This window comes from Beauveria bassiana (assembly GCF_000280675.1).
Source record: "Beauveria bassiana ARSEF 2860 unplaced genomic scaffold BBA_S00030, whole genome shotgun sequence".
NCBI classification, from domain to species: Eukaryota; Fungi; Ascomycota; class Sordariomycetes; order Hypocreales; family Cordycipitaceae; genus Beauveria; species Beauveria bassiana.
In genome coordinates, this window is record NW_007930865.1 from 14,287 (window position 1) to 40,384 (window position 26,098).

The 26,098-nt window shown below is 52.5% G+C and overlaps 7 protein-coding genes across 7 annotated transcripts; 4 read left to right on the forward strand and 3 right to left on the reverse strand.

Annotated features, from left to right (window-relative positions):
* Positions 1-255: 255 nt before the first annotated feature.
* BBA_07983 (RNase3 domain-containing protein) lies at positions 256-4,753 on the forward strand (the record flags this gene model as incomplete). The annotated part of the gene is made up of 3 exons (XM_008603080.1): positions 256-511; positions 563-1,632; positions 1,682-4,753. 3 exons carry the CDS (start codon positions 256-258, stop codon positions 4,751-4,753), a joined length of 4,398 nt encoding a protein of 1,465 aa, XP_008601302.1.
* A 533-nt stretch (positions 4,754-5,286) lies between these two features.
* BBA_07984 (uncharacterized protein) lies at positions 5,287-7,665 on the reverse strand (the record flags this gene model as incomplete). Its single annotated transcript, XM_008603081.1, has 3 exons — positions 5,287-6,431; positions 6,511-7,524; positions 7,581-7,665. 3 exons carry the CDS (start codon positions 7,663-7,665, stop codon positions 5,287-5,289), a joined length of 2,244 nt encoding a protein of 747 aa, XP_008601303.1.
* Positions 7,666-13,232: 5,567 nt separating this feature from the next.
* BBA_07985 (ankyrin repeat-containing protein) lies at positions 13,233-14,217 on the forward strand (the record flags this gene model as incomplete). Its single annotated transcript, XM_008603082.1, has 3 exons — positions 13,233-13,240; positions 13,369-13,722; positions 13,908-14,217. 3 exons carry the CDS (start codon positions 13,233-13,235, stop codon positions 14,215-14,217), a joined length of 672 nt encoding a protein of 223 aa, XP_008601304.1.
* Positions 14,218-14,867: 650 nt separating this feature from the next.
* BBA_07986 (mitochondrial import protein MMP37) lies at positions 14,868-16,336 on the reverse strand (the record flags this gene model as incomplete). Its single annotated transcript, XM_008603083.1, has 2 exons — positions 14,868-16,274; positions 16,325-16,336. The coding sequence occupies 2 exons, from the start codon at positions 16,334-16,336 to the stop codon at positions 14,868-14,870; spliced, it is 1,419 nt and encodes a 472-aa protein (XP_008601305.1).
* Positions 16,337-17,153: 817 nt separating this feature from the next.
* On the reverse strand, positions 17,154-18,353 carry BBA_07987 (uncharacterized protein; the record flags this gene model as incomplete). Its single annotated transcript, XM_008603084.1, has 1 exon — positions 17,154-18,353. One exon carries the CDS (start codon positions 18,351-18,353, stop codon positions 17,154-17,156), a length of 1,200 nt encoding a protein of 399 aa, XP_008601306.1.
* A 902-nt stretch (positions 18,354-19,255) lies between these two features.
* BBA_07988 (uncharacterized protein) lies at positions 19,256-20,029 on the forward strand (the record flags this gene model as incomplete). The annotated part of the gene is made up of 1 exon (XM_008603085.1): positions 19,256-20,029. The coding sequence occupies one exon, from the start codon at positions 19,256-19,258 to the stop codon at positions 20,027-20,029; it is 774 nt and encodes a 257-aa protein (XP_008601307.1).
* Positions 20,030-23,004: 2,975 nt separating this feature from the next.
* On the forward strand, positions 23,005-23,835 carry BBA_07989 (uncharacterized protein; the record flags this gene model as incomplete). Its single annotated transcript, XM_008603086.1, has 1 exon — positions 23,005-23,835. One exon carries the CDS (start codon positions 23,005-23,007, stop codon positions 23,833-23,835), a length of 831 nt encoding a protein of 276 aa, XP_008601308.1.
* Positions 23,836-26,098: the final 2,263 nt, after the last annotated feature.

Sequence of the window (26,098 nt, forward strand, 5' to 3'; positions counted from 1 at the left end):
TCACCAATTTGGGACAGAAATGTGCCATTGTCGTGGCAGGAGTCTCTATACATCAAAAAATACGTATTTACTTTCAATCACAACAGAGCTCCGTATGACCCGACGGAGACAACTGCTGCAGGCTGCCGATGCACAAACAAACACCAAACACGCAGCACAGATTTCACGTGTTTTTGATCCATTCAATACTACTTGAGCGCAGTGAATTGAAGTCCATCATAATTACCACGATACAAACCGCCACGCGACCTCACGATGAATACACAGAGCACCAGTTCCCGCCCGCGTATCAAGCAGAGGACCAAGGACAGTAGCGTGTTTAAATCATGGCTTCACGAACAAGCCAAAATCGACAACGATGGTGTGATACCCGCCGCAAACGCACCCTTGGAGGGGCTTGGTGACGCCGCCGCCGCCGAGGTTTCCGCGCTGATGGCTACCCCTCGCGAGTACCAAAACGAGCTCTTTGAGAGGGCGAAGAGCAAGAACACGATTGTAGTATTGGATACTGGTATGTAAAAGCAGTTTAACCCGGCTGGACATATTCTCTGATTCATGACAGGCTCCGGCAAGACTTTGATCGCCATCATGCTTCTTCGACATGTTCTCGAACAAGAGCTGGAAGACAGAGCCAACGGAGGCACGCGAAAGACTGCCTTTTTTGTCGTGGACAAGGTCGCCTTGTGCATGCAGCAGTACCAAGTAATTCACGCGACTCTACCGTTTTCAGTCACCAAGTTCTACGGCGAGCTGCAACCTCTGGAGCAAAGCCAGACCCATTGGGATGCCCAGTTTGACGAAAACATGATTATTGTATGCACCGCGCAAATGCTTCTTGATTGCCTTAGCCATGGATTCATCAACATGAGGCAGATCAACCTCCTCATCTTCGACGAAGTTCACCACGCGAAAAAGGAGCACCCTTACGCAGCCATCATGAAACGATACTACCCGCGAGACAACAACGTCAAGCCACGCATCCTGGGGCTGACTGCGTCTCCCGTCGACACAGGAACCCTTGACATTGAAACCGCAGTGGAGAAACTCGAGAGCCTCATGTGCAGCGAGATTGCGACCGTGTCGGATGCTGTGCTCGAAGCTGGTTGGACCAAGCGCGAGCAGAAAGAAAAAGTGCGACTTTACAAGCCGCTAAAGGACGTGAAAGACTGCTATACAAAGTTGGCCAGGGATATTGACGAGTTTGCTCAACACGTTCCCCAGCTCGCAGCCTCTGTACAATTCTCTGCCAAGATTGGATCGGCCCTTGGTCCATGGTGCGCCGATCGCTTTTGGCAGATTCTTCTGACCGATGACCTGATGAGAAACATGGCTGTGCAACTCGGCAAAGGTAAAAAGACCAATTTCAGTTACGATCGTTACGATGCTGCGTCGGGTGCTCTCGAGAGCTTGCGACCTATTATAGATCATCATCGATTTGCGCCGGCCTCGACGGACGAAGACGCCATTTCGTCAAAGCTCGTTGTGCTGCGAGAGACGCTATGCGCTGCTTTTGAGGAAGAAAGCGAGACAAAGTGTCTTGTTTTTGTAGACGAGCAGTTCATGGCCATGATCTTGGCTGATTACTTTTCGCAGCCTGGCACTGCACCGCAAGGAATGATTGCAGACTTTATGGTGTGTGATTACGATTTCCCAGCTCCGGTATCCCATCTAACAGCAGCAGATTGGATTAGCAAAGTCGTTTGCCCACGCCAACTTGTCTCTGCGCGAGCGAATGCAGAAATTGAACGACTTCAAGCACGGCAACACAAACTGCCTCTTTGCGACGTCGGTCGCCGAAGAAGGGCTCGACATTCCTGCATGCGACCTGGTGATCCGGTTCGACATGTGCATTTCTGCGATTCAGTACATACAGTCACGAGGACGGGCGAGAAAGGCCTCGTCTGTCTATATCACCATGATGGAACAAGACAATAACCAACATCTCAACCGCTTTCGCAATGTCACTTTTGACGCGCAGTGTCTACGCCGATTCTGCCAAAAGCTGCCTCCTGACCGAAGTATAGGTATATACGAGCGTCCACCCGAAAAGGAGCTCCTCGTTGCAGACACGGCCACACTGTCTACCCAGAACAGCATGGCCGTCCTCGCTAGATTTGTGTCCACCCTAGCTCAGGGGATGGACAGGAGCCCGAAACCAGAATATGTCGTCTGCGCCACAGGTACCAACTTTACCTGCTGGGTGATTCTTCCAGACTCGGCTCCTTTCAACTCAACCACCGGGATCCTAGAGAGAAGCAAGGTTAGGGCTAGATGTGCGGCGGCGTACGAGGCATGCACACGGCTCATCGAGATGGGCAGCATCAACAAGAACTTGCAGCCAACGTTTAAAAAGAATCTCCCCAGGATGCGGAATGCACGTCTGGCACTCAGCAGCAAGAAGCAGAAAGTGTACACCATGTTGGTCAAGCCAAAGATGTGGACGTCTCTCCCGGCTGGGATACCGGCCGTGCTTTTCCAAACCTTTGTCCAGGTGCTTCCCGACTCTGCTGCCGTCACACCCATTGCACTTTTGACGCGAGAAGAACTGCCCGACATAGGGCCAATCAAGCTTTTTGTTTCGGCAGACGTCATCATGTCAGCGAAATTGATACCTGGTGGAGCAGTGCAAGTATCACCAGAGCAGGTACAGAAGCTGGCGGCGTTTACGCTTTGCCTATTTGACGATGTATTCAGCAAAAAGTTTGAAGCAAAAGACGAAGAGATTCCTTTTTACTTTGCTCCTGCATCCATGGCGCTGTATGAAGACGAAAAGGGGGCCATTGACTGGCAGGAACTAGAGCATGTTGTTCTGTCCATGCATCAGAGCCCAGTTGTCGACCCAGGAAATATTGCTCGTCACTATTTTGTCGTTGATCCGCATTCCGGCGCAAGAAAGTTTATTATACACGAGATTGAACATGCACTACGAGCAACTGACCAGACCCCTGCAGGTGTCCCTGAGCACAAGAATAGCGGCTACCAGACGTCGGACAGGTCCATTATGCAGTACAGCTGCAGCACCAGACGAGCACAACGATCGAGTATAGTATTTGACACTGAGCAGCCAGTGTACAAGGCCTGGTTGTTATCTTTGCGCCGCAACTTCTTGGATGATGATGACATGGAGACTGTCAAAGGGGACCAGCGATGCTACATCACTCTCCAGTGTCTAAAGGTGTCTGCGATTCCGGCCGATGTTGCTCGCGCAGCCCTGCTGCTTCCGTCTATCCTCCACCGTCTGGACACTGCATTGATCGTGACTGAAGCCCGCGACATGTTGGGGCTGAACCTGCCACTCCAGCTGGCGTGGGAGGCGTTTACAAAGGGCGCAGATGACGCTGATGATGACGACGGCGAGCTCGACGCTGAGCATGAGCATGAGCAGCAGCAGCACGGCGGCCAGCGAAACTATGAAAGGCTAGAGTTTTTGGGCGATAGCTTTCTCAAAATGGCCACGACGATTGCCCTGTACACGCGCAACTCTGAGGCCACCGAGTTTGAGCATCACGTAGAGAGAATGCTGCTGCTCTGCAACAAAAATCTGTTCAACACCGCTCTGGACCTGGGTCTGCAGAGCTACATTCGCTCCGACAGGTTCGACAGACGCACATGGTATCCCAACCTGCCCCTGGTACGGGGCAAGTCTGCAAAGGCAACGGTGGTGCAGCAGCTGGGGGACAAGACTATTGCCGATGTCTGTGAAGCCATCATCGGCGCCGCCTACATGAGCGGCGTCCAACAGGGGGGGAACATGGACGAGGCGGTCAAGGCAGTCACCAAGATGGTCAACAATGACAACCACAAAATGACATCCTTTTCCGACTACTACGCCGCGTTTTCCGTGCCCGCCTGGCATCTGAGCCCCGGCAGCGTCAGCGTCCGAGCCACGGTAGACCGAGTCGCCGCGATTATCGGCTACCGGTTCCGCTCGCCGCTGCTCCTGCGCAGCGCCTTCACGCACGCGTCGTACAAGGCCGAGGAGATTCCCAGCTACCAGACGCTCGAGTTTCTCGGCGACGCGCTGCTCGACATGGTCATCGTGGACCACCTCTTTCGCACGCGCCCGCACGCCGGCCCGCAGGCGCTGACGGAGAGCAAAATGTCCGTCTGCAGCAACCAGTTTCTCGGCTGCCTGTGCGTCGAGCTCGGCCTGCACCGGGAGCTGCTGACCGCCGACGCGGCGGTCCCGGGACACGTCAAGGCCTTTGAGGAAAAAGTGGCGTACCTGCGGGAGCAGGCCGCCGGGACCGGCGCGTCGGCCGCGACGAACAAGGCTTACTGGACGCTGGCGACGCGCCCGCCCAAGGCGCTCGCCGACGTGGTCGAGGCGCTCATCGGGGCCATGTTTGTCGACGCGCGGTACGACTTGTCCGTCGTCGCGAATTTTTTCCAGCGCTTCGTGCAACCGCACATCGGGGCCATGGACGACGACGGCTACGACGCGCTCGGCCCGGGACACGTCGTCACCCGCGCGGCGCGCTGGCTGCAGGGAGAGTACGGGTGCGGGCGCTGGCGCATGTGCGTGTCCGAGGTGCCGTGCGAGTCGCGCGCGGGCATGCGGGCGCTGACGGCGAGCGACTGCGTGTGCGCGCTCGTCGTCCACGGCGAGGTGCGGTGGCACGCAAAGGCCGGCAGCGCCGTCGAGGCAAAGAGTAAAGTGGCGGCCATGGCCCTCAAGGCGCTCGAGGGGGGCAGCGTGGATCGTGCCCGGTGGCGGGCGGAGATGAAGTGTGACTGCGCCGGGCAGGGCTGACAGAATGTCTCGGAGCGTTTTTTACGATGAATGCGAGATGTGTAACAGAGTACAAGAACGAGAAAGATGGAAATCTGTATTTCAATATTTCATTAGTGAGTCAACTGAAAATGAAATTGGTATTGAGCTGTTGTCCCAGCATGTAATGATCTCCCTAACAAAACCCCCTAACGCTCGTCTCCAGAGCGCCGCATAACCCGTATATATAATAAATAAAGAAAAAACAGGAACCAGTCCTTGGTTGTTCCGATTATAGAATGTATGAAAAAACAAAGAAAGATGTTGCCCCGATGCCACCACCCGTCGTATGCAGCCCATGTATAAAAAACACCTTCTGCGGTTATGCCGTAAATCGGTCCCTTGCCAAAAAGGCCCAGGTTCCGCATCTCCAAAAGTTCTCCCAGTAACAAAGATGCTTCTGAAGGAATAATAATGTGTAAAACAAACGAAAAAGCAAAAGACGACATTATATGTCGATGTAAGCTCGTCATCATCATATTCAACAAAAGAGGCCAGAATCTGCGCCCTTTTCTTTACTCCACGTCGGCCACGTTGCCGTCAAACTCATCCCGCAACGACCTGTGCACGCGCATGACGCGAGCGCCGCCGCAGCGCGACAGACGCTTGGCCTCCTTGCGACGACGGAGCGTCGCCGCCGTAGAGTCATCTCCACTGCTGCTGCTGCTGCTGTAGCTGCTATAGCTGTCAAACACGTCCTTGGGCGGCGCCTCGACAATGATGCTAAGCCGCGGCATGTTCAGCGCAGGTCCATGGCGCTGCTTGAGCGACTTGGCATCGTCGTCGTCGTCGTTGCCACCGCCGCCGCCTAGGTCGCCGAGCTCGTCACCTTCCTCGTCCGTGTCGTAGTCGAACCCCAGCGCCAGCAGCCGCTGCCGCTGATTCAGGTAAATCTGCGGGACAGTCAGCCCGCCAACCGGCTCGGGCGTCGTTACCGACGAGCAGCGGCAGTCCTCGGGCGCAGACTCGGTCGTCTCGGAGCCGCCGCAGACGATTGGCGACGACACGGACCTGGCAGTGTTGTGTGTCGTCGTTGGCGCGTCCGCACGCAGGGTCAGGCTACTGTCGCGCTTGCTGTCTGACGACGCGGCGACGGCCATGACCTGCTGCCCAGCAGCGGGCGTCTCGGCGAGGGGAGTCACACCGTCGGACGAGGACGAAGAAGATGGGTCAAAGAGACCGGGGAGGGCGCCGCCAGTGTTGAAGAAGCCCCCCTCTTTAAAGAGCAGCGCCTGGTCCTCTGGCGTGGTGCGCTGCTTGCGCTTCTCGATAAACGCGTCAATGTTGGACCCGTCCGTGGTCATGGAGCAGGCGTCGACGTCATCGTCAACGACGACGACTGCGTCGTGGCTCGCCGCCTTGCAGCCGCAGCCGCTGTCGTCAAGCTCCATCAGAGAGCGGAGGTCCACAGACGTGTTGGCTGTGGCGCGGCTCGCCGGTCGAGGGCAATACACGCTCGACGCATCCGAGCGTTCTGTGGGCTCCGTCGACGCAATCGACCACTGCCTTTGCGATGTGCGGCTCTCAGTCGCCCGCTCTGTCGCGGCGACAGATTTCGGGTCCACCTCGTCGTCTACTTCACCAAACGTCCGTCGCCAGCGAATCATGTTTTCGACGGACAAATTCTGCTGCTGAGTCGCAGGGCCGCTTTTTTGATTACCTATAATATTGCTGTTAATATCAAGAACAAAAAAAAATTTGAATCATTTCCGAAAATTCGTCCGAAGGGTCTCCCTTACGTGTAGCAGGTCGCCGGCTGGCTCCGTCGTCTTGAAACATGTGATCCACCGACTCCTTCCATATGGGCTCGCCCATGTCATATGCGCTCAACATTTCAACTGATTGTCGGGCCCGGCTGACCCAGCCCAGAGCCGATGCCGGGCGGTGCTGCTGCGCAGCATTCGAGTCAGCTGCTGACTCGCTCCGACGAAAGCGCGGGATTGACGGCGCAGCATCGTCGCTCTCCCCCGAATCCATCTCTTCCCGTATACTTCCCTCTTGCAGCTTGGGAAGCCCCATTGACGAGGCGGTGTAGTGTGAGGCGAGGCTCGCGCGCCGCGGCTCGGTGTAGATGGGGCTGTCATAGATGGGCGTTACCCGCGTGCGTGCAATGGGCAGCGATCGAGCGGTATACACGCTGGAAGCGCGCGAGCTGGGTCGGAAGGCGGCCTCCATCTCGGGTTGCTCCAGAATGACTTGCTTCTGGGCGTACCTACGGTACCTAGACGTCGTTGGGCGCCTCGGTGAGGTCTGCGACGACTGCGCGGCATAGAATTGCTGCACGGCCGGGCTTCCCAAGAGCAGACCGTTTTGTCCAATGTTTCGCTCGGCAACGTCCTCGCCGTAATCACGCGAGCCAGACGCCTGCAGCCTCGCCTTGAAATCGGATGACCCCAGCTGCCCCTGTGCATCTAAAAGGTCCACGTATCGGCTCGCGGCGGCAGCGCAGCTTTCGAGCGGGAGGCTACCTCGCCGCAGTCCCAGATCCGAGTATGTGATTGCTGATTGTCGCCTGCCGGAGCCGAGTGAAAAAAGCGACTCCTTGTTGGGGTAGGCACTTATTCTCGGTTCGCTCTGCCGTCGTTGCTGCGATGCCGCATTGCTGTGGCTCAAACTCGTTGCCCAAGTCGGTGTCGCATTGGAACTTTCGTATTGTACTTGGGAGCCATGTTGCTGGCGATGAGCATGCTGGTGACTCAGCAAGTCGGCGTCGCTTTGGCTGCCCAGATTTGCTGCAGTCGTTGGAGTATTGCCTACAAACAATGTTAGAGACTAAGTGCGGCTAGAGGAGTGCAGCGAGATGCCGTACTGCGCTGGAGATCTATGGTAGATGACGAGTTAGAAAACGACGTCTTGTCATTTGACCGTCTTTGTAAGAAAGTCAGGAAACCCATGGTGTTAGTACGATCGAGGTGCTAGCTGCACCATAATGCTCCGAGGGTATTAGAAGGTCTTGCAGAAGGCTCAACGCATGTGTGGGGACGTGCAAGCTTATTATATTGCTTTTACCAGTAGGAGGGAATGTCAGGTGTGTCAAGATCGAGAACGGCCGGCCAGGCAGGAGGGCGAAGATACGGCCATACTTTAATATAATGACAAATGAGAGCTGTACAGAGTGGAACAGAGCCAGCCCACCGCACCGGGACCCGGGGGGTGGGCGGCGGCAGGGTGGCAGGCTGCATGAATTATACACGATCTACCAACAGGCTGTCTGTCTGTAGACTGTCCTGTCCTGCGGTTTCGTCCCACCACCCAACTCGACGACTGTGCGCGACTTGGCACGGATAGACTTTCAACCAGTATTCGTAGAGCGCTGAAATGCATGACCCCCCCCGGTCAGAATGGGCTTCCATGCTAGTCCATCACAGGGTTAGTGAGTACAGACTCGGACAAAAGAGTGTAGCAAGTGAGGCCCCTGCATGGTCGACGGACGTGTGCATTTTGGCTCGGTGTAGGCCGTGTATCCGTCCGTATCAGTATACTGCAGACAGCATGCCGGCGGTCAGCTCGCTTGCTTGACGAGACTGCAAAGGGTTGTCGCCGCCGTTGCGGTGCATTATTAGCTGACTAGTTGGTCATGACAAATGCAGTTAGCCATTTCAAGACCCCTGGCCCCTTGGCGTGTCCCAGCTACATTGGTCGTTATTAGCCAGTAAACTGACTTGGCCACGTAAACGAGGTACAACGCTGCCAGAGACAAGAGGTTCGTACAAAAAGCTTGCGTGGAGAGGGTGTGAATTAGTGGCCAAGACAAGGACGAGATTTTGCGGAGCGGGTCCAAGTTGGACACGGACGCACGCACAAATTCATCATGTCTTTGATTGAAGCCCAATGCCCCCCGGGTGGCTCTCGCCCAGCATCCCAGACCTGGAGTGTTGTATCCCCCTCCCCGGACGCTGCAGAAGTCGGCGATGGGCTTGACCGTGCCCCTTGAGGGGGATGCGTCCAGGCTGGGCTGCAGGGGTTCCTCGGCTGCATCATGGCTGCATCATGACAAGTCTGACAGAGCAAGTTGTGTGTGTGTGTGTGTGTGTGTGTCCCAGCGCTTGCGAATAGCGCCATCTGACACGTTTTGGAGGCAGACAAAAAGGTTAGCGTTGACGCTACCAGCAACAAAGACTCACGGACCGCGTTTCTACGTCGTCGAGCAGTAAGTAGCCGTAGTCAGGCCCGTAGACACCGTAACGGCTTCGCAATCCCGCTTGGACAAGGTTTCGACAGGCCGACTCCCACCGCACATCTTTTTGCTTTTAACCCAAGTTGTTGGGACTTTTTGCTTTCACAGGCAGCTCATGGAGGAGGGAGAGGGGGCGGGGGCGGGAAAATTGGGGCCTCTTGTCCACAACTTGCCTATTTGTAGATTTGGGAAAGAGTTGTGATTGCGAAAAATGCATGAATCAAGAGACAAACGCAGGCAGGCAGGCAAGAGCAAGCAGGCAGGCAGGCAGGCAGGCAGGCAGGCAGGCAGGCAGGCAGGCAGGCAGGCAGGCAGGCAGGCAGGCAGGCAGGCAGGTACACAACGCATGCAGATAAGCATGCCCTGCGCGGAGTTCTTTTTTCCCACTGTGGCTGGCACTGCAGGCAGGGGCTTTTGTTCAACCCGATTGTCGGGAGCTTCCCGCGCAACAGCGGAAGCTTCCTTTCACTGCCGCCCTCTGTCTGTAAGATTGGGCGGCCGGGACGGGGACGGGGACGCCGCAGTTAAAGTAACTACCTAAATAATTACCGTAATACGGATCAAAATACCGTAAAATGTGGCTTGCCCGTGGGACCCCTCTCATTGTGCGGGATCCGCCGGTGGCTTTTTCTGTTCGGAGTCCGTCTTCAGCAGCCAATAATTTTGCGTTTCACCGAGTCTTTTTGGGGCGCGCGCGCCTGGCTGTGTTGCGAGATACGACTCCACGGTTATCACAGTTGCAATTGCAACGGAGCCTGGGGCTCGCCTGAGCCACTGGCACAGGGCCACATATTTACTACTCGTGTTCAGGTTTCTTTGACTGAATCATTTCCAATACACACTCAAGCGACCTCCGGATAGGAATTTAGTTTTGTTGCAACAATTGATGCAGTGCACCTACCGCTTTCTGGTCAAAAGACTGGCTGTGCTATTCTGTTTTTCTGGTCGTTTCACCGCACAAGCCGCAACCACGAGGGTTGCAGCACCAATGTCCGTTCCCCTCACTTTTTGCCCCCCCGATGATACTCAAGTGGGTGCTTGGGTCACCAACGAGAAAACCTGTGGCCATCTTTTCACTTGTCTGAATTCTGGCACCCACTCGATAACTTTTGAGATTCGATGGCATTGCTGCCGATCACCCAACCCCAAATACCCGCAGAATTACGGGCATGTTCCCTGCATAATTCAGTCAACTACCTACTAGCTCAGGGTGCGGGCGGGACTACTGGTGTCCAGTCGGTGGCTTGCCAATCTTTCTTTTTTTTTCCTTCTTTTCTTTTCCATTCGTTTTTATTTACCCGAGTTGGTGGGACAGTAAAAAAGTGCGCGACTCATATTCCAAAAATTGCCGAAGCTGCGCCGCCGCAGCGAAAAAAAAATAAGACTTGCCGCGATGACCTTGTTCCGCGATTTGCCAGATTCGACCGCGGAAAGGTACCTAGCAGTTCAGGTGCGGTGCCTTTCCGTAAAGCAATTAACTTTTGGCTGCATTAATTGTGGCTGAATACGCAGCGTCCTGGTTGTCTGGTAGTCGTAAGCTTTGTGGCTTCCAGCTGCCAATATGCAGAGCTTGGCCATGGATTAAAAATAAATCAAATAGGAAGATGGCACAGACTTTTCATATCACTGCCGTCGAGCCTGGAAGTTTTGCTTACTCTCTGTTTTAATTTTTTCAATTTTTTTTTTTTTTTTTACTTTAAGTGGAAAGCTTTTGCCGCTCCGAGAGATGGCCAAGTCTTTGAAGCTCACAGCTGCAAATTAGGGGCTCGCCTACCGAGTACCGAGTGACCCGGGTAAAGGCCCAAATGGTTTAGTTAGTTATTGATGATGAAAAGCGAGGCGACCGAGCGTAGGGGTGGCACAGATCGACCCACGAGACCGGGTCTGGCCCAAAAAAAACAAGAACGCCACATGAACCCTGGCAAGCTGGTTGGCCCCGTTGCCAAGCACATGTCTCATACTCATCCAAAGCCCTGGGTCCGGGGACATTAAAAAAGACCCGTCATGACACTTGCCGGCTGGCCTATCGCGTTGTCGAAGTGATGCAAAATTCTCCGGCTGAATTGGCCCGTACACGAGATTCTCTTCTGGTTACTGGAGTGGGTACTAATGTCCTTTTATTGATATTGATTGTGAACAAGTTGATAAATCTGTTTCCGAGTATCAAACAAAACTTGTGTTGGGGCGCTCTCAATTTGCAATGGTTGTCGAGACTCAATGGACACGCAGTTCAACTTACCCCCACTTGTGGCAACAAATGTCCATTAAAGCTGACGTCACTCAAATACCTAGGAGACGTCTAAGTAGACATTTATCTACTTTTTGCTAACACAAACATTTCCCTTTCAGCAGCCCCGTTCCAGTCAAAGTCAACAAGATTACACACATCTACCAGGACGTTCTGCACGATCGCTGGATAACGGCCGTGGCATGGCCCATGTCCGTCTTCCGCCCGCACCGACAGCAGGTTGGCAACTCAAACCCCAGTCCCATGACGGTGTGGCATGCATCAGACAGGCGTTCAAATTTTAAGTTGCCCACGATCACACCGCTCTCATCAAGATCGATGGGGTGGTCATAAGGCTGCCCTATGAGACACAATTTCTCTCTCTCCGCTCTACCGTTTTTTTTTGTTTTCCGGTGCACGAATGAAATTGGCACAGCATTGTTCTTGCCTATTGTTTTCTTTTTTCTTTTTTTTTTCTTTTATCTGAGACTTACTGAGACTCACAGGGCTCCCTTGAGACGCACCGCCTGCCATGTGGCTGAACGACGTTTCAACTCACCCTGCCTGTGGCCGGAACCAGGTAACCGGGTCTAACGTCATGGGGCTTGTCTTGATAATCACCAAATTACACCCTCGACGTTGAAAAGGGTTCGTCTGATCCCAGTGATGACGCGGACAGGGTGACCCAAATGCGTGTGTTCAAGGCCAGTGCTCTTCGTAGCCAGACTTGCTCTCCATCGTCAATGACGGATACGGATACACTTGCCGGACATCCGCAAGGTCAAAGCTTGAGTAATGTTTTCGAGTGAGCTGATGTAGAGGTGCAAAATGCTTCAATGCCTGCAGCCACACGCAGCTGATCGTTGCCTTTCGGCGGAGACTTCTGGGTCTGGGCAGGCATTCCACATGACAGAGATGTCCGCAATTGCAGAGATCTCATACTGCCAACTCGGAGGCTCTTTTGGCCCGTGCTTAGCAGATCACTATCGAAATGCATCGAATGCCGGTGCAACCCCAAAGTGTCTCTAAAGCCGTTCTAGATGCCCTTTTTTGTCTCTGACTTCGACCACGCTCCTTGAGGCGCACACCAGTGATGCCCCAAGTATTGGCTTGACGAGCATGTCTGGACTTATGGAGCGGGAAATAGCAACATTTCCATCTTGAACTACATTAGAAGTTGCATACGCCTTAATTGTCGGGGACACGGTGAAAACAAAATATATGGCGAGGATGCAGTTGTCATTTTGACCCTCATACGTTAATGAAACTGGCTGGTCCCGCCATCACTTTGACAGCCCGTTTTCAAGGAATCAATCACCCCGCTCAACTTACGCCTCCCGCTTCGGCCTCGACAGCATCATCCGTAATAGATTGCTTCATTGACCCCGACATGTCAACTCTCTCGTTCTTTTGGACTAGACTCCTTTACGCCGAGCCTCTCAAAAGCAAGACCGCGGCCCGCTCCGGTAGCTTGTCGCCAAATCGAGAGCACACAGCGCGCGCTAACTAGGCCCGGCGAGATTCACAGCTGAGATAGCGGGTAGCTGACGATCAGCAGGGCATATATGTCACTGACCGTTTCAGCCTAATTCTCTATGCCCAGTGTCCCTTCTTCGTGCATTCTGACTTTCAACCAGCACTTGATCCTTCATTTTGGCCGTCTTGAGAAAGTGTCATCTTGGTCGTCTTGAGAGTGTCTGATACATGGGAGCAATTCGCAGCCACCGCATACCGACGCCTCGCCCAACCTAGCGCTAACCATGACACCTTTCGCATTAATCCTCACCTCTGCACTCAAAATATATAGAAATAAGTTGACTCTTGGTACCATGTCTTACGAGTGCCCTCACATATGGCAGCCGCTGCAGTTTAGTGCGGGGTTGTAGCCCGTTCTCTCTTTGACCGGAGAACACACCTTTATTGATCCAAGGGTAATATGACAGATGCGTTGAATTTCCATAGGGAAACATTCTTGGTCTCAGCGTGACCAATTAGGCACTACATACAGTGGGCGGCAGCAAGGATAATGACTACACATTAGCGTATCGGCGAACATAATGTTGTGGTTAGCGAACCTCGCGATGGGCTATCGGGCGTATTTCAATATGACCATGGCAAGAATATTCAATATCGGCCATTTCATAAGACAGGCTTTCTAGCTCCGCCACCTCCTATATTACTCACAGAAGCTAGTGGACTAAGAGCCAAGTACGAGAGACAGGGCCATTCTATCCAGGAAGATATCAGGGCTCGTCTAGTAGCAGAGAATCGGCTAAAGAAAAAGTACAGCCGCCCTGCTGTAGATACTGACAGTCTATACCAATCTCATGTCATTCATCCACAAAGCGAAAGCTCGTGTCTAGACAGCTGTGGCCGCGACGCCCAGTCTGTGAGCATACGTACTGCCCGGGACGAAGTTGAGGATGATCCGGCTATCCACTACGGTTTGATCGCCTCAGCGAATCAGCTGATGAAAGATGCCAAGCTTCGAGATCAATATGCAAATGAAAAAGGCATTTTTATGCTTCGAGATGGAAGCAGCAGGCAGTATGAATCATTTTCCCGTGTCTTATCATTCGCGGCATCTGTAACTATGCGGACTCGCATAAGAAGAAGAAATGGCAAGGCGACGCTGCTTTGACAGCGGTCGCGTACGCTAGAGGCCTTATTTATAAAATATCCCCAAAGAAGGTGGAGGTAGAGAGGAAGCTTATTGAGCTGGTTGAGAATAGTATTGTTCCACAGACATATACCGAGTTGTGGATCTACGACGTCAATGCTCATTCGGAACCCCAATCTCCTGGATATGCAGTCTCCGAGGCGATTAGGACTACGAGTGAAGTCATTACCGATATCGAGTCCACGGTAGCGAAAGACGGCGATGACAAAATTCTCAACTGGCCAACGCCAACACCAATCGACTATGGCTCTCAGTATAGCGACCTCTTGAAGGTCCGGCAACCAGGAACTGGCCAATGGTTTTTGGACTCAACACAGTATCAGACCTGGCGGACCACACAGAAACAAATTTGTTCTCTCTAAGCATTCCCGGATCGGGAAAGACGATATTTATATCGATCGTTATCGATGATCTCTTTTATCGCTTTGCAAGTGTCAATGACGTCGGTGTTGCATTCATCTAGTGCAACTTTTAGAGCCAAGAGAAGCAGAAGATTGACCATCTCCTCGCTGGTCTGCTGAGGCAGCTGGCTCAAGCTTGTCCATCTCTACCAGACGAGGTGAGCCTCCTCTATAATAAACATAAGGATACACAGACAAAGCCATTTGTTGATGAACTCTTAAACACTCTCCAATCTGTGGCTAGGACCTACTTACGTGTCTTCGTTGCACTGGATGCACTAGATGAATGTGAAAATGGTTTAGGTCAGCGGTGGCTAGAGCCTTCTAAGTGGTGAGTTTCACGACATCGTCAGAGCCGTAAGCGTAATCAAGGTGTCCCCGAAACATCCAAGATGGGTTGCCTCGCAGAAAATCGTAGTATCCTGGCTCGTGTGTTGATGTGGCTTTTTTGTTATGACTCATCTATATAGTCTATAATGCAATCCATTTTTGTACATTTGCCCATATTATTCTATGAAATCGCCATCCATCGGCCAGCCTCGCTGGGTACTCGGCACATATTTTCTTGCGTTTTACCCTGTTATCCCACGCAGGCTGGATATCGAGGAAGCCTATTTCTCTGCCTTGTTTGCCTCGACACTTTTCTCGGCTTCATTCTTCTTGCCTTGGTTCCACTTGTCATACTTCTCCTTCAGATAGCGATACGTTTTGCGCCAACCACCCATCAGGAGGCCTTTCATGCTCTGGCTGGTACTAGGCCAATTGACCGTCTGCCTAATGACTTGGCGAACTAGAGCCTGCAGCTCTTCAGGTTTGTCGGCGGCGATTCTGCGATCAAACTCGCCGCCTTGACGTCGCTTGTTTGATGATGGATCGTCATCCCGAGTCGTCTTCATCATGATGGAGAATTCCTCGCGCGGAATAGCAAATTTCTTTTGGTATTGGAAGTAAAGGCGCGAGCGGAAGCTTGAAGGAAGACGTCGCACCATGTTGCCGCGTTTGATAGGGTCCATATCTTGCTGTAGTTTATTATCGCCATTCTCATCGAGCACCCAGTCCTGATCGTCTAGCCGACAGGGCCCTGTGAATTCGACGTTGGGTAACGTCTTGACAAGCGGGGCATAGAGACGGCGGAAATGTACGACATTGTTATTAACAATGTTGTCGACCTTGCTCTTATTTTCTGTAGGAAGTGCCATGCGAGGATCTCCTAGGTAGCTGAGACCTGCAATCGTGCTGTATAATTCAGACTCGGTGAAGTCCGGGGGTAGAAGGAGCATGGCTGTGCGTAGCGCAGCAATCAAGTTGTGCTGATTGGCAAGACGAACTTGCGGGTGGTCGCGAAGGATCTTGACTGGCTTCTGCAGCCGTCCAGCCAAGTACAAATTATCCCATGTGGAGAGATCGCGAACCAAATTGTCGATGCTCGTAACGCCGTATTTGATCAGCATGCCGTTCATCTCAATGAACGGATTGAAGTAGACACCAGCACCCCAATTTTGCACATGAGTAACCGCGCCCGAGCCCAGTGAGGCGATTGCAGAGTAGTGCTTTCGATGCTGCTTTATGTTGAGGGAATGCCAATGCTGAGTGTGGGAGACGCCAAAGATGAAGTCTATCATTTTGGGGGAGCCTTTCTGCGCCTTGACAAGGGCGGCAGGTGGTTGGGGATGCACAGCGCGAAACTCAGCCTCGCTAATACTGCGCCCGAGGTCTCCTTGTGGAAACACACCGGAACCATATGCAAAGCAGTAAACAATCGGTGCGTTGAATTGCCGCAGCATCATACGCAGAGCCTCCTTCAGCTCATAGTTGATGATCATGTGCTGATTGACACCAAACATACGATGTGGTAAGTCCTCGAAAGATTTGATGGCAAAATCTACAGAGTCCTCCCAGTCATCTCCGTATAGATTGTATTTGCCCTTGGCTGACTCTTTTTCGCGCTTTTTCAACAGTGGCGCATGCGCCTCCGCACTCGCAACGCTCGCATCATCAGCCTTTTCAGTAGCAGGATTCTGAGGGTTTGTGTTTCGCAAATATGGTGACGTGGATAAGTTACGGGTACAGTGGAGGCCATATTGGCAACGCGAAATCTTATTGCCGCGTCGTACTATTGCTGGCATTGAGCTCGAGCCGGACCGGCGGATATTGCTTATCGATGCGGTCTATCGAATACATTAGAGTGCTGCTCAATCGACTAGCTATTGAAGGGAGGATCACAGCCATACCCGGAGACCTGAGTATAGGGAGGCCATTGCGTTGTAGCCCTGTCGTTTGTCAAGAAGCGCGTGTTTAGCCGGGATAGTGCCCGTAGAGCGTTAGGAGGTCAGTGCCATTAGCCCATGGGCTAGGCTAGATAGGAAAGGGTAAACAGTTTAGTTTCGGTCGCCAACGCCGGCCTGGCGATGACGATTGTAGTAGTTCACGAGGTGGAAGCAGGTAGGAATGCTGCGCGGCGCACAGTTGTTTGAGATGAAGTTGAAATCGATAACCGGAGGAAGCCAAGAAGCCAAGAAGCTTACCAGAAAGCTCAATGCGCTGCGGACCGCGACCTCGGGTTCAGCCTATCAACTTCATGCATTAGGTGGGCTATTCGTTGAGATTGAGCGAAGGTGGGGCTGAGTGCCTCAAAAAGAAGGCGGTGGATCATGGCAGACAACTCGTACCGATCGATTGCAGTTCAGGTTGATCTTGTCGGCCGAGAAGTTCAGTAACAAATACGAGAGCAGGCCTCAAATCCTTGCTATGAAATGATGAAGGAGCTATAGCTACATGATATATCTACCACCCCGAGAATCTGGGGATGAACCTAACCGAGAGAGGACAGGCACCTTCGTTGACAACGACGGCTGAGTCTGATTGTGCCAACTCAGCAACAAGTCGTTACTGGGCAATTAGCCGTCCTCCTCGGCAGCATTTTTCGTCAGGTAATAATCCCATGGAAGCTCTTCAACAATCGTATCCTGCACTGGACCCTTTTCTCCAAACTCATCGACTCCTTCCGACCCCTGGCGCGACCGAGTAAAGTTGGTAGGAATTTCTTGCGGATCCATCGAAGCGATGACCATCCCCAATCTTGTGCGATAATACCTGAGCCGGCGCTCTTCCGTGTTTTGCTGACCCTCCGTGTCCCGAGTATGCCGGCTCTGGACCTTGTCAAGCTCATCGTCGCCGCGGCCGGCCTCATCAGTCTCTGGGATCTCGGGGTCAGCCGTGCTTGGCGGCTGCAGAGCACCCATTCGTTGTTCGACTGACCTTTGCTCAAAATCAGAGTGCTTGGACGCGAACTCCTCGATTTCTTCCCAGTCCATGAAGCCAATGGCGTTCCAGTAAAGCAGCTCACCGGCCACCGGAGGCTTGCACCGCAATTCCTTCTGTGGTTCTACCTGAATGAGCAGAGCGCCCTCGTCGGCGTACTTGTCGTCAACTACCGCAAGGCGATTCGAGTCAAGCCCCTTCTCCTCGGCGTAGCGCTGATGCTGCCCGATCAGCTCGTCCTTGTCATAGGACTGTTCAAGTGATATCGCCACATATCTGAAAAGGTCGTCTATACTGCCTAGCGATGGCGGGTCCCCCTCGTCGTTTACGTAGTGCAATCCGACGTCAACGGCATTCGCGAGTTGGTGGAAGCTGTCTCGGTCTCCGTTCGTTCGGTTATCATACACGGCGAGGCGGCGTACTGGCGGCTGCTGCTCTTGCCATGTTCCTTCCCGTACTTCAGTCCAGTCGGAGTTGGCAATTCCTAAAGACGCCGCCGTCATACTAGCCATGTCTGGCATGTTTCGAACGGCATCCGGGAACCCATGTTCGGCTTCTAAATCGCAGAGTAGCACGCCATCTGTCGCCGCGTTGACCGAGTCCACGATCAAAAAATACGACTGGTCACTATAATCCGGTACTTTATAGTTGTCGCGTTGATGTTTGACAATCCGCAGAGGTCTTTGGCCTGGCACAAACTTGACAGTGAACTGCTCTTTGACTTCCTCGACGGTGCTCAGGACGTCGCTGCGCAAGAGCTCGCATATCGCGTCTTCAGTAAAACCGGTTACTGTACAGTAAACCTTGATGCTATCGTCGTCTGCTACAGCACTCATGTTGACTAATGATTCTTGAATTGTGGTGATGAGTCTGCTGTTGTCCACAAAGTGAGGGGTCAACGAAACGCCTTTGTATTCTCTCATCTACAATCAACGTCACTTCCACGTGATGCCCTGCTGCAATTTGGGTGGACCACCTTTTGAACTACACCAGAAGTAACTGATTGGGCAAAAGCAGCGCCCTCATTGTTGCCTGTCAAAATGTCAAAACGAAAGTGCTATTCTGAGGAACGCTTCAATGACATGGAGCCCTTTCATGCATTACCACATTCTACTTTATGGATCTCTTGTTCGCAGTCCTTATCTTGCATCCCAGAAGTGAGCTATTTCTTAGCTCTCTGAACGGTGACAAGTCAGCTCATTCAAGCGACCCGTTGTGAAAGGGTCACAGCCACAGCCTCGTCTGATCTGCTCGATCTACACCGCAGTCCGGTGTATTCGGAAGACGCTGGCTCTGGGTATGATCACGAATAAAATTGTCACCACATTCGGACCTCACCGAGATGGCCAGACACCTCGCTATCAAGGCCACAATTGCACACTAACTGAAACCTGCATCTGTCATAGTTCTGCTAACGCCACAAACATTGATTTCAGCTTACGCCTCATGCTTCTTGGGCTGCATACCATGCATATCATGCATATGCCTGTATATAGACTAGATCTTCAATCAGGAAGAACGGAAAGCATGACTGCAACACTGCGACACAGACATCCATACGAGGCTGTGAGGAGAGACAATAAATGTCCGAGAAGTGCGCGACGAGCCGTTGTGACCAAGACTTGTACCAAACCCATCTATCATAAATAGGAGAAGGAAGCCTCACTCAAAAGAAAACAAACAGAAACCAGGCAATACATGCAACACCATCATATCTCGCCACCAAAACGTCACCAAGATGATCTTCAAGCTTTCTACCCTCTCCCTTGTTGGAATAGTTGGTCTTACTACTTTCGTCGGGCATGCACAGGCCGCGCCCCCAGATCTCATCTTCGACTGTAGCAGAGCTCCTGAAGTCTGCACAAACATGTGCTGGGCCGTTCGTTGCGCCAACCCAGTATTTCCCGTCGCACTGACCTTTGACTGGCCCGACAAAGCCAAAGAAGATGCACGCCGCAAGAGCGCTGGATGCCAAAAAGGTAACAAGTGCAACAAGGGCAAGACCGGCCCGGGGCACCGCGGTACCGGGTACGAGTCTTGCGACGAGTACCCTTTTGCTAGCACCAAGGAGGCCGATAGGGGCCATCAGGTTTCCCGTTGCGTTCCCGGAAAGGAAAACAGCTACCAGGGCGGTAAGCTTTCGGGCCTCCAGAAGAGGTGGAAGAAGGAGGGCAAGACGGGGTTCAAAATCGGTTTCGGAAACCCGGGCGCCAAGGGTGTCAAGTTCTGCCAGAATCAGGCATGCAAAAACGACGGCTGGCAAGTGCAGGACGGCAAGATTTCGAAGCGTGATGAGCAGCCATTGTTCAAGTACTACCGCACCAGAGCTGACATGGTCTTTGCTTCCCTCGAACCTGTCAGCATTCCCTCCAACTTTACCCGCGAGTTCCGCGAGGCGGACAAGGTGGATGAGACGTTCTACGTCTGGACTGAAGTTGACGAGGATGGCGAACAGCGCCTCATTCAGGATACTGTTGTGGAGGAGCTTGCTTGGGATCACTTTTTGAATTAAGCGAGAGGCATATAGAACTCGATGACTAAATTGACGATTTCTTCCCCAATAAGAGCCTTGATCTTGTCTCCGTGATTGTAGGATTCTCGCCGAGATTCGCCGACTGCGTTTTCAATATACAAGATACATCGATAGACTTTTCCATCTACAAATCTTGATTGCGCAAAGGGTTGGGTGTGCTCAGCGCTGTAGGCAATCGTGCGTGAATACGAGGGACATCGTACGACCCCTCCGCATTCCGTCTAAGACCTCAGGCCGCCACAGGGTTGCATCGGCCAAAAGATCTCTAAAGCTGAGCGCCCGCTACGACGTACTTTTACAGCAGTATTGCTTACACTGCATATGACTGTATTCGATGACAGCGATTGCGCTCGTTTGCGGCGATGCGACGGGAAGGGCTTGAGACACATCACGTCCAGTCATAGCTGAACCGTCGGCAGGTGACGAGGGGTGATTGAGGTAATTGATTGAGGCATTTTAAACGTAATGGATTTCACAACTGCTGCAGAGTTCCACAGCATACACGGTAGTTGCATGATAGTGATGATCCCAAGCAGTCATTTAATAGACGGCCGCGGTGATGATAGTATTCGTTGTAGGAGCTGTCCAAGTTGTTGCTCATATAGGACTGTGTGTCTTGGGCCTGATAGTCGGGGACACCGAAGTAGTACAAAAATTCACCACTGGTTGAGAAATTGCATATTTGTCACCCACGTAGAACTCGGTAGCTTCGGACGGGGTGATTTAGGGACAGAAAGCAGAGAACAATGCAACAAAGCACCTGGTTGCAGTTGGACTCTGCATAGCCACCAACACCGAAATTACCCGACGAAAAGAACACGGACAGACCGTGAGAACTGGCCTTGACGAAATCCTTGCAGATGCGGTCAAGATGCTGAGAAGAGAGGCCATCTACTTTGCCACCGTACGAGGCGAAGACGGAGTTGGGAGCGCTCAACTGCGAGCTGACAAGCTCGTCATCGGATAGATTGTCGGGATCGCTGTTGGGGCCGACAGCAAAGTATTCCACCGGTTGGTGTGTCCGAGAAAGAAACGAAGATATGGGTTTCCAGGTTGCCTTTGAGCGTGGCTGAAATGAATCACTCCGAGCACCGCCCAATCAATCTATTCTTTTGTTGTTTGGACCGGTATAGGTAGATATGTACTGGCTGAGAAAGCTAGAGGCGTCGCTGTGACAAATGAAGCCAGTAGCAACAAGACCTGCTCCTCTCTTGCTGCTGTAGTTAATATTGTAGTAGCTGTAGACATAAGCTGGTGTTGACGTTGCTGGGGTCAAAGGTGACTCGCTCACGTACCTCAGCAGACTCTGTAGCGTTGGTGGACACCAATGTTGTGATGAAAAGATGTAGTGGGCTGATTGGTGTTGATGCAACAATACAAAAGGCTAGAGATGGAATATTCCGTCGTTTCCGGCGTAGCATTCTTAGTCATAGAGTCTTTGAACAGATGTGCTTGGAGTTGAATAGCCTCTTAGATTGGCTTATAGGGACAAGACGCTCGATTCAATCTGGAGTCAGGCGAGAGATGGTCTTGTGAAAAGATATAGCATGGGATGCTGAACAAACTCTGAATATTTCACTGGACAGCTGAGAAGACTTGTATATTTCTCCAAATCCTCTTTGAGCAGCTACATGCCATGGTCGGAGCTGCTAGAGTGGACAGCATCTATGAGACGCCTCCGTAGGCCGCCGGCAGTTGCTTGCTTCAGACTAACTTGCAAAGTCATCATAGCTTCGGGCTAGGGTTAGCCGGTTTCGACTCACACCAAAAGAGACCTTGTCCTTTTCTATTCAAGCTTTGCAGCCTGTTGGGACGTCGCGGCACGGGACATTGCCGTGATTGCCTCATCCGCCTTCCGAGTTTTGGCGCTTCTCGGGACTTCTCCAATCCAACATCTCCATAATGAAGTCTTCTGGCTGTTTTCAGGCAGATGTCAGAGCGGTGTATACCCGACGACATGGGATGGTGTGACTGGAAGCTTTGAATCGATGCACCATGGCACAGCATAGCTTCATGCAGCTAAAAGCCTCTGTTAGGAACTACATATCGGGTGTTGTAGTTTGCACAAGCTACGGTGCGATGGCAGTAAAGGCGAGGACGGCCTATCCGTAGACTGCCTTCAGAACGACGCCCAGCAGCGGTAATCGTAGGACCGTCTTGCGGCCATTGCCACCCTTTGTCAGCCTTGCGTCTTCTTTTCTTCCTTTGTCGCAACTTCTGATATATCTATCCGCATAGATTGCATGTGGAGAAGCCACAAGAGGCTCTACATTTTGACCAGCACTTCTCCCCGTCATTGATAGATATTGTCAGACGGCTCTCTCCCACCACGGCAGAGGCAGTCAAGTAGGCTGGGGAGCCGTGGGGCACAAAATGATATTGAACTTGATTGCTTGGGTCCTTATTCATCTTCTCTTACTTGCTATCGCCCGGATTGAATGCCGTCCCTGGGGCAAGATTTGGGACAGCATTGCATTACCTGTGCGGGTCCCTGAGACGTGTACACGCAAAAGGTCGAACAGATCATGGAAAGAAGTGAGAATTATTGACGCTTCTCTTAAATGAGCCTTACATTACGTATAATGTCTTCTTTGAAGGGGAAAGTTAAATACAGTAGGAGGACAACGTTTCTAACCGACGTCTTCACTTGTTGCCGCGACTACTGCCGTGGCACCAGCTGCTTAACAAGGCAATATGACTGAAGGAGATCAATAAATTCTATTTCGTTGAGTCAGCCGTAGCTAAGCAAGAAATTATTTTAAAAGGGTCATTCTCGTTTAATTTGTTCTTGACAGCACAGATCTACTGTACGTACAGTGTGAGTATACAGTGTCTAGTTTCAAACACGCCTAGATAACCAGGCATCCGTTTCAGCTCAGCTCGTTTGGCTCGCATCCTCCTCGTGACTTCTTCAGCTTTAAAAGAAAAAAGGTTTCTGCAATGTCAAAGTAGCCATGTCGCAACTTTTCAATCTCTCCCTTCCTGACCTTGGAAGGCACCGCATAGCCGCCGTCGCTCTGCTACCCGTCGTCCTGCCCACCGTGTACGTCGCATACCTGAACTGGGCCGTGCGACGCCGCACCTCGAGCACCTCCGGGCGGCTGCCCCCATCTTCCACTGCCGCCGCCTCCGTACCGCGCAGGCCTCAGAGCCTTCCAGAAGATGTCCTCGCACGCCCTCAAGACTGGGTCGTGAGTTATGAGCGCGTCATATCGCGGCCTGTCCCCGCGGCCTCCCTCGTCGCCAAGCTTCTGCGGCGCGGCGGCGGCGGCGGCACCGACGAAACCTCGCCATCGCCACTGCTCACGGCTTACCTGCGCACGACGTACAAGGCGTTTAGCTGGACCCCGCAGGCGTTTCTGATCCACGGCATGCTCGCAGAGCCGGAGCGCAAGGCGAGCTTTGGCGCCGCGCACATTGACGGGCTGCGGTTCGCGCGCGGCGACGTGGTTGACGGCGTGTACAGGGTCACGAGCTACGAGGTTGGCGCCAAGAGTAGCAGCAGCAGCAGCAGCAAAGACAAGGCTGTAGTAGAGGTGGTTGAGCTGAGTATTGACGTGCCGCGCTCGTACAAGGGCCCGGCGGTGCGAGGGATTGTTGTGTCGGCGATGGAGTCGCTGGTGGGGGATGGCGAGGATGCGGTGCAGTTTGTGAATGAGACGTGGCTGTGGCGGAAGAAGGATGAGAAGCCGACGCTGCTGGAGAGCGGTCTCGGGCAGTGGTTTCATCGGCTACTGGCGGGATGGCTGGTCATGAAGGGCCTTGGAGGTGTGACTCGCAAGTGAAGAGGGACTTGTGCAATAAGACTAACGCATCTCTTCTCATGTACTCTTTTTCTTATCCGGGGCAACACGCTGTCTGTACAACATGGAACTCGTCTAGAAACACTACAATCATCTACACATCATTGTCTCAGTTTGTTACAAAAGAGTTGCGGGGTACAGGGCCACGGTCGTGACGACGAGGCGAATGCTCGCAGTGAGGATCGCGGCTAAACTCTTAGGCTTGCTCATCTGGCTCGGGCCGGCACCGTCGAGGTTGAAGCTGAGGGTCTTTCACGCAGTCGTGAGTGTTGAGGTACTTGCCGCAGTTGGCAGACTAGTAAGTGTTGGCGGCGAAATGCAGCTTGTCAAACAAATTCAGCCAAGCTGTTCAGGAAAGGACATGAGGCAGAAAATCAGATACGATGTATACAAGGCAGAATATACAGATCTACAAGGATAAGTGTCCGTCAAGGTCACCCGCAGGAGAAGCCCCCGTCTGAGCCACTTTTGCAGCAGAGTTGTCACCGCGTGGATGAGTAAGTGAAGGGCAGTGTTAGTTGTAGCATCTGCGGGAGAGTCTGCAACCGCGCTTGTACAAGCCTCTTTAGCATGGCAGCCAAATCGAGGCGCGACTGGATGTTGGGCGATGGATGCTAGCCCGGTGCCGTTCTGGCACGCTCTAATGGTCTTCCTGCGCCGAATCTAGTAGCGAATTGCTTCATCTGCTTGACAGATGGACCATGGCGATAATCAATTTTCTTCAGGGCATGCCTCGTTCAACAATAGTCGGTTGATATCCGTTGACGCGTCGCTGCTATCGGGCACGATTGCGGAGGCGCAGACGAGGCTGAGGCGAAACCTTGAAGCCGGCAAATCGCTTTAGTGTGGAACAGGCAGATTTGTGGGCAGAATAGTGTCGACGCGACTTGTGATTTCGTCGGGCGATACATCGATGAGGACATTTCTGTCCGTCTTTGCGAGTCATTTACTAGTTCTCATTGTACTCTGTACAGCGGACAGGCAAGCAAGGCTAGTTTGGCTGTTTGACTTTGCTTGCTTCTTACTAGGCCATGCACCACGTGGAGAAGACGACTTGTGGACGCATCGTCATTGGTGGTTGGGGAGGGCGACTGTTGGTTCGAGGCTAGAAAGGGACAAAGAAATACCCCTTTCATCATTAACCGTCTGGCGGAGATGCATCTTGCGGTTGTGCGGCAAGTATCGTGAGACTGTACTAAACTGTAATCGACGACCTCATAGTTTTTTTTTTTTTTGATTGCAGGGCATGTGAGTGCATGACTGCATGTGCATGTAGGTACGTACGGATAAAGCGAGCCGAAATGCATACGTAGGCGTCACGTGCGGGTGAGGTTGCCAAGAGCGCCGCTGACGGGTCAAGTACTCAGAAGCTATCGCTGACAAGTTTTGTGACGACTCACTGACGAGACAGCTGGAGCTCATGGCATCACATGTGCCTGCGGCTAGGAAGTGTGTACGAAGTATACAGACAGTTGCAGCGCTGTACAGCGGCCTCTCCTTTGCTTTGCTTTTGTTTTCTTTCTTTTTCTCGTCTTGTCTTGTTCGCGTTGTCTTGTTCCTGATGATAGAGTCAGTCAGCAGTGAGAATGGCGGGTTGCAGGATAAGGTCATTGGTTCGGCTAGTCTTCTTTGGGGACTTTTAGTGGACCTGGAAGTAGTCTCATCAAGCCCGGGGCGGCCTTTTTATTTTTTTAATCTTTTTTTTCTTTTGGGCTGACGAGGCCTGCCCCAGCGCCCCAGGTACAATGCAACGGCGGGATGCTGTGGTGCGCTTTTTCGCCCTACAAATGTAAAAAGGTTGCACTCAATTAGCTAGTTACTGGGGGAGGCCTCGTTGCGGCTCACACAACAAGTTATGATGGAAATAAAAGGGCAACACGGTGGCCGCGAGAAATGCTAGAACTAATTTCGAAAAACCATAATTCATTATCGAGTGGCAGTTTCTGCTTGCTTCAACCCCTCATCTTTAATAATAGCCGCAAGGTTCTGGCACCACAGTTCATCATTTCCAAAAGCCCGCCGCCGCGTCTTGCAGTCTCTCAGGGGCAAGCCAGTCCCTCATCCTCTCCACTTTTCAGATCCCATTCAACTAGACTGATTGGCTCAGGTCGGCACATCCGAACCCGCTCAATGCATTTGCTGGACCTCTTTTTTGGGCTCTAGCCTCTGAATAGGTATTAGTACCTAGCCTCTGGGCTTCAGCGCTCTACTCCTGATTGCATGCGTACCTTGCCGACGAGATTTC